This window comes from Schistocerca americana, chromosome 8 (genome assembly GCF_021461395.2).
Source record: "Schistocerca americana isolate TAMUIC-IGC-003095 chromosome 8, iqSchAmer2.1, whole genome shotgun sequence".
Classification (NCBI taxonomy): domain Eukaryota; kingdom Metazoa; phylum Arthropoda; class Insecta; order Orthoptera; family Acrididae; genus Schistocerca; species Schistocerca americana.
In genome coordinates, this window is record NC_060126.1 from 164,471,737 (window position 1) to 164,485,362 (window position 13,626).

General features: G+C 42.1%; 1 protein-coding gene across 1 annotated transcript in view; it reads left to right on the forward strand.

Annotated features, from left to right (window-relative positions):
* Window positions 1-13,626, forward strand: part of LOC124545088 (protein takeout-like) — an 81,761-nt gene that overhangs the window by 40,256 nt on the left and 27,879 nt on the right. Inside the window, exons 2-3 of the mRNA XM_047123898.1 lie at window positions 2,196-2,288; window positions 5,231-5,381. Of these exons, the coding sequence (XP_046979854.1) occupies window positions 2,196-2,288; window positions 5,231-5,381 (244 nt within the window). The remainder of the gene's footprint in view (window positions 1-2,195; window positions 2,289-5,230; window positions 5,382-13,626) is intronic.

A 13,626-nucleotide genomic window follows, 5' to 3' on the forward strand; every position in this document is an offset into this window, starting at 1 on the left:
CATTCCCAGATAGCTGACACAAAGAGTTTTGCTCTCCATCCTAGTACGAATTTTGGAATGCACCTAGTTTTACTTCTAGCTGTACTTCCCTACATTGCAGACTTGTAAGAACGCGTTGTGCGTCATTCGTAGGCAGTTACGTCAGTAAGAGCATTGGCCATCATCCGGGTGTGACTCCTGGAATTCCCTCATACATTTTCTTTCGCCAGTGTGGATCGTTAGTCATCTCTAGATAGCTGAGTCATTTAGAGCATAGACCACCACCTAGTTATACCTCGCGCATGCCATCACAGTTTTATTACTGCCGCCACCTCTTCTGTTTTCGAAGTATATGTGGGCAGTTGTGAGTCTTTTTTACATCGCTGAGTCGGTAAGACCATTGCCGCCATGTACGTATGACTCAGAACCCACCACTGGACATTTATATCCCACAGTAAGTCTCCCACGTACCAGAGCTATAATAGCATCTCATGAACCATTCCCAGATAGCTGACACAAAGAGTTTTGCTCTCCATCCTAGTACGAATTTTGGAATGCACCTAGTTTTACTTCTAGCTGTACTTCCCTACATTGCAGACTTGTAAGAACGCGTTGTGAGTCATTCGTAGGCAGTTACGTCAGTAAGAGCATTGGCCATCATCCGGGTGTGACTCCTGGAATTCCCTCATACATTTTCTTTCGCTTGCACCCTTGCACGAATAAGGGTGTGTTGCGAGTCATTCCTAGATATTTGAGTTGGTAAGAAAATTGCCCACCGCCTAGTTATGCCTCATGAATGCCCTCAAAGCTTTACTTCTGCCTTCACCTCTCACACTTCCTGGATGTGGAGGCAGTTGTGGGTCATTTATAGATAGCTGAGCGGACAAGAGCATTGCCAAAATCCAGATCTGTCTCGTAACCCACCATTGCAACTTTAATTCTGCCACTACTTCTCCTATAAGCCAAACCTGTGAGGGTATGTCCCGAATCACTAAGAGCATTGGTCTCCAACCTTCAATAACTCTTGGTATGCCCTCACAGCTGTACTTCCACGTATACCTCCTTAGATTTCAGGCGTGTAAGAACAGGTTGTGAGTTATACCCAGACAGCCACATCAATAAGAGCATTGACCTCCATCCAGGTATGGTTCGCGGTGTGCCCTCACAGATTTACTTTCGCCTGCACCTCTCCTACATTCGAGACCTGTGAGGGCGTGTCGTGAGTCGATCCTAGATAGGTTACTCGGTAGGAACTCTGCCCACCACCCAAAATTGACTCGCGGAATGCTGCCACCACTTTACTTCCATCTCTATCCATCCTACATTTAAGACCTATGAGGCTGGGTTACAGGCCAGTCTTAGAAAGCTGAAGCATAACGAATATTTACCACAGTCACAGCTTTATTTCTGCCATTACCTCCCCCACATCCAGATCTTCGAGGGCAGATCGTGAGTCATTCCTAGATAGTTGAGGCACTAAGAGCATTGCCGACAACACAGCCAAGCCTCGCAGACAACTCTCACAGTGTTCGTTCTGCCACACCAGTAAGAGTCAGTCGTCAGACATTCCTAGCTAGCTGAGTCAGCCAGAACATCGCTCGCAATCCAGGCACGGCTCACGATCATCCATGTCACCTTTACTTCTGCCCTGATCTCAGTTGCCTATCAGACTTCCGAAGGCATTTCGTGAGGCACTCTTACGTAGTCGGATCAGTTAGAGCATGACCTGCGAAAGACTGATTTCTGCTACGAATCGTAACTCAGCACACTGTATTAAACTGTTAACAAGTTTCAAAATAGCTGCATAGTGAAACACTCATTCTAGAAATGAAAAATGTACCTGTTAACTTGAACAACTGACGAATCTCTGAACAGCTTCTTTTCCTACTGTATTTACATTTCCTATCTAATGGTAATAGCACTACAGGTCCTTGAAGAATGGTTATAAATAATCGCTTTTGCGCCATTGATGAACACAGATCTCAGTTTCATAACAGCTTTATGTCCCGAATTACCCGTAGAGGAGGTCTGTTGTTATTTCCAGTTTTAAAACACGTACTTCTGTTCGTTAAAAACTTAATTTCAGAGATCGAATTTAAAAATATGCTCTACACATTATATCATAAAAATTTGTCACTGCACATCGGGTGTTGCTTCAGTTTTATTCTATAGTACAATGCGTTCTAATTCCTCAATAAGCTTCTGTTCTCTTACAGCATCATCTCTGAAAACCTGCAAGCAGACTGACCCAGACTTCAACGGCTGCTTGAAGAAGGCGATTATGGATGCTGTGCCAATACTGATAAAAGGTAACTTCCACCACGTTCGGGATGCATTTCATGATTTTTTAAAAATTGTGCTGATCATGCAACAGAGCTTTCCCTAGATAAGCAAGTGCTGACTATGTTAGCATTAGCGAAAGATAATAATTAACAGTCAAATGTAGCAATGGATTATTTTGAATAGCTGCATGATAATAAGCAGATGGGAAAATATATGAGACTTTTGTTGATTGTGGGCTGAAATTGGGTAACAATTAAATCAATGGGTTGAAAATTGGCAAGACTACAACGCTTGTCAAGTGATATGTTATCAGAAAATGTTAGCTATGTTGTAGTTGATAAGAGAAAAGAGCCTGATGAATAGGTTGCGAAAGGCTGGAGAAACCTCTTGTTAACATGACATACACCTTATGAGAACGTCTCGTCAGTATTGTGGCAGCTTATAATATATTAATTTGATTTTAGATTGAAACTGTTGTAGGTACAGTGAGCACCATCATACTCTTTCATGAACGAATCTCAACTTCTTCACTGACAGTTACTGCTCGCTGATGTGTGTACACATGCGACATACTCGTATGCCTCCGGAGATGTATTCTAAATTTTTGGAAATCACAGCCGGCCGCTGGTGGCCGAGCGGTTCTGGCGCTACAGTCTGGAACCGCGCGACCGCTACGGTCGCAGGTTCGAATCCTGCCTCGGGCATTGATGTGTGTGTTGTCCTTAGGTTAGTTAGGTTTAAGTAGTTCTAAGTTCTAGGGGACTTATGACGTCAGCAGTTGAGTCCCATAGTGCTCAGAGCCATTTGAACCATTTTTTGGAAATCACAAAAAATGGCTAGAACCACTTGAGGTAACTATTGAAATACGTTTGTTATCCCAATATTTTCAAAACTTTCACTCTTAAATCATACTTACTGCTATCTGTACGCATACAGGAAGGTCTGCTCAAAGCTGGACGATGTTTTGTTCTGTCTTCACTAAGTGTTGTTCCAGATTCTCGAATAGTTTTTGACATTGCTCATCCAATTCATAATTTTGGTTTAGGATCAGCAGTTTGTAAGAGTTTCGATCACTGAATATTTGCCCTGGCACAGAATTTCTACAAAAGTTGCATGTCTCTAAAATCGGAACAGTTTTTTTTCTATTCTTAGGTTTGGTACAACTTTTTATGCTATATAATATTTCTGTATCAGTTTTTCCATCTTAATTTGTAAGAAGGACCACCACTATCGTAATTTCTCCAAAGGTATTCAATCTCAGAGTCAAGCCCCCTCAGCATCATGTGCTCTTTCCTGAAAGCTTGAACCGTCTCATTTAATAATTCACAATGCCCATGCCAGGTGGAAGTGGCAAGTATGTCATCAATATATACAGCGATTTTTGCACTTATCTCAGGTTCAAGTACCTGGCCTAAAATTGTGACAAAAACAGAAAAATTTATGTTCAGCCCAAATTGCAATACCTTGAATTAGTAGGTCTTGTCCCAAACTATTTTGATGCGTGTATTTTCTCCTTTCGACAGTTCAATTTTGTATGTCAGTTATCTAATGACTTCTACTGCAACTTGCCCTTTTACGTGTAAGAATCTCTGCTGCCTTCCCTGTTTCATTTCTCGAAGGTAGCCATGCAGCTTTCCATAACGTAACGAAATATGCCTTCTTTTATGTATCAAAGTAATCTACTAATATACTTTAAAATTATACTGGATGCTTATAAATGAACTATACAAAAGTAACTTTAATTTGTGAAAAGGGTAAATAACATACGGAAACGTTTCATACAGCACTGAATGCAGTATATATTCAAGTTTCATTCCCACCTAACACTTTTACATCCAGACGTTTCCGGTAGGTGGCATGCTGGAAGCAGTTATTGCAACAACTATCTAGGAGTCGTATAACGCTGCATAGTGTGTGTAGTATTGTTTATGGACACAAGAATCCAAATCCGCTACTACAGTTCGGAGACAATTCAGCACTAATATGGCAAGCCAAGCGGCCACCTCAAAGACAAACTGTAATTCACTTGTACAATCGCTTCACCGAAACTGGTCACGTATCACATAGGGATTTCAGTCAGCGTCGGGCAACAGTCTCTTAGCTGACAATCGTACCCAGACACGCTTGAAGACTAATGCAACAGGATACGTGCACATAATTTATTTTCCAACAAGTTGGCGCTCCACCACATTGTCATCGTAAAGTTGTTGCGTAACTCCGTACGAGTGTGCCTAGTGGGATTGGATTTGGTGACCACCACGATCACTTAATTTAACTGCAATGGAGTTCTGTGTATGGAATTATCTAAAATACAGACTGTTTGTTCTTCCGCTTCTGGGATAGTCGCGATCGGCGGCAACGGATAAGATAGGCAGTTGCATCACACATCGTGACCTCGCTTCTTAGTATTTGGTAGCGAAATCATTATGGATAGGATATTTGTCGTGCTACAAAGGATAGATGCAATTAACATTTGTAAACAAAACTGGGAGATATACTGCACTCAATGCTGTATCAAGTATTTTTATAAGTTACTTACCTTCTCAACAATTAAAGGATATAAACATCCTTTATTGCATGGATACGTATCTCTCCTCTGAGATACAATGTGTTTTGTATATCTCGTGTAATATTTAGTTCTTGGTCCACTAATAGTTTATACATTAACAGAATTAGCTGCATCAGTTATTGCAGCTTTAGATTTGTACACCTGTTGGATAATTTTTTGTGGACACCGGGGAGACAATCAAGTCGCAGCTTACTGGGCTATGCAGAGCAGTTATTGATCCATATTTCACGGCAATGCTATTATTTCTTCCCAATAATTAATTCTGTTTTATTTTCTCCAATTAGTAGGATCTCGGCACTTTAGAACTGTTGAATCAGTTCAGTTGTCTGACCCATGTTATTTATTTACTAGTGCTAGATAGCATCTGCCATTCCGTTCAAATGCACTCTTCCTTTCCAGGTATTCCGAGTCTCGGCCTTCCGCCACTTGATCCGTTGCACTTTACGCAAATTAAAATCAATGACTCACCTGACCGGCCAGTCGCCCTAAGCCTGGAATTCAACGAGGTGGACATCACCGGTATTGGCAATGCGATCGTCGACTCCATCGAGTAAGTACCACAGCGTTAACAATAGCACGGACGGTCCTTACACTTTCTACTCCTCCCAAAAAATGTTATTGTGGTGTTTAACAATCACTACGGCTTCTCTGAACTAGCTTTCATGGAATCCGCTAGTGGCTGCCAGTGCCTCAGTCTCACCTAATTGAATCCGCTGCACTCGCGGCCACAGAGCGTTTCCGTAACGGCTGAAATGTCTGTTTCTCCCCTCCTCGAGAATTCAAAAGATGTGAGGCGTGCGGTAGCACGCGGAAACGGAGCGAGCCAGGGCGTGCACTGGGCCTTCAAAAAGGTTACAACCCCTCTTGAAGTTGTCCTCCGTAGATAGGAACAACACGTTGGTTATAAGTAAAAAATACGACCTCGGTGTAATAGTGCTGAATATTTTAACATGTATGAACTTGCAGCTGCACAACACGCTAATGACACGCACTCAGTGATTATTTTTCACAAAGGCAAAGAGTGGCGAGGCAGAAAGTTACCAACGTCATACGTAGGTATACTGGACATTTTGAGCACATAGCCAATTCTGCTAAGTGCACAGATAAACATATGCACTTTAACGCCCATTGGGGTTTCATACTGCTTGAGCGGACTCCATCTGTCTGTCAGTTCCCATCTCCCGGTTATGTCAAGGTTTTCAGGAAGATTCCTTTGGTTGCAGGGCCAATGCTGGAACTGAAAATCCCGTATCATATATTCCTACCTCGAGCTTCCACAACCCAAATATAAATTCACCTGTAATTTTGCTGAAAACTTCCCTTATTCTAAAATGGGCCATTATTTCAGCAACCAGCTCTAACTAGAGAGTGATCTAAATTTTTCCACAAATAGTGAGCACACTGTAATCACTACATTTACGAAATAACCAAAATGACTGAAGGTACGTGTGTTCGAATTTTAGAAAGGAGGTTACACGTGTGTTCCCACGCTAAGACTATTGATCAACAAACGCGGCGCATTATCTGAAGAGAGTGGGGCGAGACTGTTGCAACTAGAGGATACTGCAGCCCGAGAGAGATGTTAATCGGTCAGTACTTCGACCTAGTCGCAGGTTGTACAGACACGTGATGGAGCTCGCGTTAGGGATTGCTATAAGCAGTTTCCGACGTTTTATACAGTTTTGTTGTTGCCAAACACTGGGCAGAGCTTTATGAAGCATTTATAAATATCTGCATATATATTCTTTCCCAACGTGTACTACTTATCAAATCATCTCCGGCTTCGATCCGGGTGACTCCGTTGTCCGGAACGTTTCGATGGGTATCAGTCTGGTTATCTTCTGGCGAAGCGTCACTCTAAAATATCGCATGATTTTTGGCATCCAGGAGAAAAAGAAACTGCAGATAGAAATCCGTGTGCGGAACCGTCATCCACCAAGGCAACGGAACTTTGCATTCATGGACATCAGGCCTTTGTACGCAGCAGCAAGGTGCACCTTTTCCATTGGCGACCGTGGCAGTCAGTCGCGATCACTGAATAACAAACAACATTATGAGATGTTACGCCTACGGTCCTTCAGCATACAAAGTTACGTTTGCTGCCGAGTGGGTGGCCTAATGGCAAACATCGGCGCTTATAGCTTCGACGCTCTGCAGCGTCGTTGGGTGACGTTGCCAGACACGGGTTCCTGTCCTCGATTTGTTCCTCAGGACACCCTCTACAGCCCATCGAAGCTTGTCGCAACATTTCTAGGATTACCTATATAACGTATGGATAGTTAAGCCACCTTTTGTATCTTGAAACTTAAGGGGATTCATTACCACGTAACATCTGACATTGTCTTACCAGTTTTGTCTGACCTGAGAACGGAAATTTGTATTAGTTTCCAATATCTTCAGTTTTAAAGTATACTTAACTTGTAGCTGTTTTTAATAATACTTCTGCTTAATTTAATTTCACTTATTGATTATTGGCTTGTAGTAAAGTAATAATGTAATAAATAGTTTGGATATTAAAGTACTGATAAGATTTTCTCAATTGCTACACTTTTGAATATTAATAGAATATTTGTTCCTAGTTACTCAACCAACTTGTAGTTCGGAAAGTGTTTTCACATTTTAGAAATTCGTAATTTTCTGGACTTTGTGTAATTTCAGAAGACTTCAATAAACAGTGAAAAGGCAAGCAAAGATAATATACACATGAAACAATACGAAGCGAGAAAGGTGGACACCGGGTGAATTTCACAGATTTGTCGGCTTGTCAATCACACACACGACGTTCATCATGAAGACCGTACGTGCTTTTATACATCTACATACATACTCCGCATCCACCATACGGTACATGGCGGAGAGTATCTCGTACCACTAAGAGTGAGGAGTAAACGACTGTCTATATATCTCCGACGAACCATAATCTATCTTACCTGTTCTTCACGGTACTCATTTGAAATGTGTCTTATCGTTCATAGAATCCCTCTGTGGTCTGCCAAAAGTGCCAGTTCCCTAAATTTTGTCAGTACTATTTCGCGAAAAGAATATTGTCTTTCGTACATGGGCTTTCTTTCCAGTCCAAGAAATATTTCGAATCAATATATCAAACCAACGGGTAACACATTTATCAGTACGGCTCTGAATTGCTTCGATGTATTTCTGTAATCTGACCTGGTATGGGTCCAAGCCATTGGCCACACTAGTTTTCTACACATAGTTCCTTTCATAGATGAGCTGCACTTTTCCTAGAATTCTCCCAGGAAACCGAAGTCCACCATTCGCCTTCCCTACTGCCGATCTTACCTACTCATCCCTACTTATAGCTCTTTTCAACGCTACACTCAGATATTTGATCGAAGTGATTGTATGCAATTACATCACCAGTTCTCTATTCGAATATTACAATATTGTTTTCCTATTCATCTATATCAACTTACATTTTCATGCATTTAGTGAAAGCTGTGCTTCATCACACCAAAGTTACCCTGGATCCCCCTACAGATACTCATTGACAACAATTTCTCGTACACTGCAGCTCCATTACTAAAAAGTCGCAGACTACGGCTGACCCAATCCGTCACATCGTATACGTATACAGAGAATAAAAGCTATCCCATCGCACTTCCCTGCGGAACTCATGACTGGTCTTTGATGAACACTCGTCGTTTAGGATCAGGCAATGGCTTCTATTGCTTAAGAACTCTTCGAGCCACTCTTACAACGGGCAACCTGTTTCATATGGTCAGATCTACGGTAACAATCTATAGTGGGCCACCGTGTCAAACGCTTACCGGAATTCTGGGAATGTGGAATCGGTCTGTCGGGTTTCATGAATGCTTTAGTGGATGTCGTGCGAGAAAAGGGCAAGCTGACTTTCAAGCGATTAGCGATTTAAGACAGGGGACACTCTCGTGCGACGAGGAATTAGTCAGTCACGAATAAGCTTTAGTCTGTACTCAGCTCGCTCCAGATAAAAGACACATCACCTACCCCACTGTTAAATAATCAGTTCGTTATTTGGATGTTCTCTGCGCCTTATTTACCACGTCTAACTGTCGTAGGACATTTCCTAATATGGCGGTTTTCTGGTCATATACATTGATTCTAATTTTTTTCCCTATTTACAGCGATTTAAAGCTCAATGCCTTTCATTTCCTTGAAAACACACACACACACACACACACACACACACACACACAACACAACACGCACTGGCGTACACCATACTCTTTATATATTCAGAAATTCTTGTGTGGAATAGGAGTCGGCAAGGAGATGTGATTTCATTTCCTGTTTCCTACTAATTTCGTTATCTATTACATCTATTCTCGGGAACAATCTACATAATGGGGTAAATGTACCATAAATCTGTTCAAAGAGATGCCTCCAATAGCTCCTGAGGCGGAAGCCACATATTCGACCGACACTCCTCTATGCAACAAAAAAGGTTTTTGTTTTCGTTTGAGCCGGCCGCGGTAGCCGTGCGGTTCTAGGCGCTGCAGTCCGGAACCGCGGGACTGCTACGATCGTAGGTTCGAATCCTGCCTCGGGCATGGATGTGTGTGATTCCTTAGGTTAGCTAGGTTTAAGTAGTTCTAAGTTCTAGTTTCAGTAGTTGCAAGGGCAAGAGTCTGGATGATTGACTGATCTGGCCTTGTAACAATAACCAAAACGGCCTTGCTGTGCTGGTACTGCGAACGACTGAAAGCAAGGGGAAACTACAGCCGTAATTTTTCCCGAGGGCATGCAGCTTTACTGTATGATTAAATGATGATGGCGTCCTCTTGGGTAAAATATTCCGGAGGTAAAATAGTCCCCATTCGGATCTCCGGGCGGGGACTACTCAAGAGGATGTCATTATCAGGAGAAAGAAAAGTGGCGTTCTACGGATCGGAGCGTGAGATGTCAGATCCCTTAATTGGGCAGGTAGGTTAGAAAATTTAAAAAGGGAAATGGATAGGTTAGATATAGTGGGAATTAGTGAAGTTCGGTGGCAGGAGGAACAAGACTTCTGGTCGGGTGACTACAGGGTTATAAACACAAAATCAAATAGGGGTAATGCAGGAGTAGGTTTAATAATGAATAGGAAAATAGGAATGCGGGTAAGCTACTACAAACAGCATAGTGAACGCATTATTGTGGCCAAGATAGATACGAAGCCCACTACTACAGTAGTACAAGTTTATATTCCAACTAGCTCTGCAGATGACGAAGAAATTGAAGAAATGTATGATGAAATAAAAGAAATTTTTCAGATTGTGAAGGGAGACGAAACTTTAATAGTCATGGGTGACTGGAATTCGAGTTTAGGAAAAGGGAGAGAAGGAAACATAATAGGTGAATATGGATTGGGGCTAAGAAATGAAAGAGGAAGCCGCCTGGTAGAATTTTGCACAGAGCACAGCATAATCATAGCTAACACTTGGATTAAGAATCATGAAAGAAGGTTGTATACATGGAAGAACCCTGGAGATACTAAAAGGTATCAGATAGATTATATAATGGTAAGACAGAGATTTAGGAACCAGGTTTTAAATTGTAAGACATTTCCAGCGGCAGATGTGGACTCTGACCGCAATCTATTGGTTATGACCTGTAGATTAAAACTGAAGAAACTGCAAAAAGGTGGGAATTTAAGGAGATGGGACCTGGATAAACTGAAACAACCAGAGGTTGTACAGAGTTTCAGGGAGAGCGTAAGAGAACAATTGACAGGAATGGGGGAAAGAAATACAGTAGAAGAAGAATGGGTAGCTTTGAGGGATGAAGTAGTGAAGGCAGCAGAGGATCAAGTAGGTAAAAAGACGAGGGCTAGTAGAAATCCTTGGGTAACAGAAGAAATATTGAATTAATTTGATGAAAGGAGAAAATATAAAAATGCAGTAAATGAAGCAGGCAAAAAGGAATACAAACGTCTCAAAAATGAGATCGACAGGATGTGCAAAATGGCTAAGCAGGGATGGCTAGAGGACAAATGTAAGGATGTAGAGGCCTATCTCACTAGGGGTAAGATAGATACTGCCTACAGGAAAATTAAAGAGACCTTTGCAGATAAGAGAACGACTTGGATGAATATCAATAGCTCAGATGGAAACCCAGTTCTAAGCAAAGAAGGGAAAGCAGAAAGGTGGAAGGAGTATATAGAGGATCTATACAAGGGCGATGTACTTGAGGACAATATTATGGAAATGGAAGAGGATGTAGGTGAAGATGAAATGGGAGATATATTACTGCATGAAGAGTTTGACAGAGCACTGAAAGACCTGAGTCGAAACAAGGCCCCCGGAGTAGACAACATTCCATTGGAACTACTGACGGCCTTGCTAGAGCCAGTCCTGACAAAACTCTACCATCTGGTGAGCAAGATGTATGAAACAGGCGAAATACCCTCAGACTTCAAGAAGAATATAATAATTCCAATCCCAAAGAAAGCAGGTGTTGACAGATGTGAAAATTACCGAACTATCAGTTTAATAAGTCACAGCTGCAAAATACTAACACGAATTCTTTACAGACGAATGGAAAAACTAGTAGAAGCCAACCTCGGGGAAGATCAGTTTGGATTCCGTAGAAACACTGGAACACGTGAGGCAATACCGACCTTACGACTTATCTTAGAAGAAAGATTAAGGAAAGGCAAACCTACGTTTCTAGCATTTGTAGACTTACAGAAAGCTTTTAACAATGTTGACTGGAATACTCTCTTTCAAATTCTAAAGGTGGCAGGGGTAAAATACAGGGAGCGAAAGGCTATTTACAATTTGTACAGAAACCAGATGGCAGTTATAAGAGTCGAGGGACATGAAAGGGAAGCAGTGGTTGTGAAGGGAGTAAGACAGGGTTGTAGCCTCTTCCCGATGTTGTTCAATCTGTATATTGAGCAAGCAGTAAAGGAAACAAAAGAAAAATTCGGAGTAGGTATTAAAATTCATGGAGAAGAAATAAAAACTCTGAGGTTTGCCGATGACATTGTAATTCTGCCAGAGACAGCAAAGGACTTGGAAGAGCAGTTGAATGGAATGGGCAGTGTCTTGAACCGATGATATAAGATGAACATCAACAAAAGCAAAACAAGGATAATGGAATGTAGTCTAATTAAGTCGGGTGATGCTGAGGGAATTAGATTAGGAAATGAGACACTTCAAGTAGTAAAGGAGTTTTGCTATTTGGGGAGCAAAATAACTGATGATGGTCGAAGTAGAGAGGATATAAAATGTAGACTGGCAATGGCAAGGAAAGCGTTTCTGAAGAAGAGAGATTTGTTAACATCGAGTATAGATTTAAGTGTCAGGAAGTCGTTTCTGAAAGTATGTGTATGGAGTGTAGCCATGTATGGAAGTGAAACATGGACGATAATTAGTTTGGACAAGAAGAGAATAGGAGCTTTCTAAATGTGGTGCTACAGAAGAATGCTGAAGATTAGATGGGTAGATCACATAACTAATGAGAAAGTATTGAATAGGATTGGGGAGAAGAGAAGTTTGTGGCACAACTTGACCAGAAGAAGGGATCGGTTGGTAGGACATGTTCTGAGGCATCAAGGGATCACCAATTTAGTATTGGAGGGCAGCGTGGAGGGTAAAAATCGTAGAGGGAGACCAAGAGATGAATACACTAAGCAGATTCAGAAGGATGTAGGTTGCAGTAGGTATTGGGAGATGAAGAGGCTTGCACAGGATAGAGTAGCATGGAGAGCTGCATCAAACCAGTCTCAGGACTGAAGACCACAACAACAAGTTCTAGGGGACTGATGACCTAAGATGTTAAGTCCCATAGTGCTTAGAGCCATTTGAACCATTTGTTTTCGTTTATAGTGAGTTAACTCTCATTTTAACGGCGTAAGCTATTAGTGGATGAAAGTATAAAATGTAGATCAATTTATAGACAATGCCATCTCCATAACATAACATAACAAACTCGAAAGTAGCAGAGATTAATCTTTTAGCACTCACTCCGTCTTCAGGCCGCGAGGGGCGTACCGGGACCATCCGACCGCCCTGTCATCCTCGGAGGAGGATGCGGATAGGAGGGGCGTGTGGTCAGAGAGCCGCTCTCCCGGTCGTAAGAAGGAAGATCTAAATTATGTCGCTTCGAATTCTTGTTCCTATGAACTGCTGATGCCCCTACTAGTTGAAGAATAGGCGACATGAAGGTACCTCTTAGCTAATGAAAGTCATTCAAAATAAATTCTTAGGTTTCCTTTAAAAACATTCTTTAATTTCACTGAAGAGCCAGTGAAACTGGTAAACGTTCATAATATCGTGTTGGGCGCCCACGAGCACGCAGAAGTGCCACAACACGATGTGGCGTGGATTCGACTGATCTCTGAGCGGAGGGAACTGACACCATGAATTCTGCAGGGCTCTCCATAAATCCTTAGGAGTACGAGGGTAGAGATCTCTTCTGAGCAGTATGTTGCAAGGCATCCCAGATATATTAAATAATGTTCATGTTTGGTTAGTTTGGTGGCCAGCGGAAATGTTTAAACTCAAGAGAGTGTTCCTTAAGCCACTCTGGCCATATGCGTTGTCGCATTGTCCTGCTGCAATCGCCCAATTCCGTCGGAATGGAGGATGGAGATGAATGGATGCAGGCGATCAGAGAGAATGCTTGTGTACGGGTCAGATATCAGAGTCGTATCTTCACGTATCATGGGTCCCACATCACTCCAACTGCACACGCCCCACACCATTACAGAGCCTCCACCAGCTTGAACAATCCTCTGCTGACATGCAGGGTCCATGAATTCATGAAGTTGTCACCATACCCGTACACGGCCATCCGCACGATGCAATTTG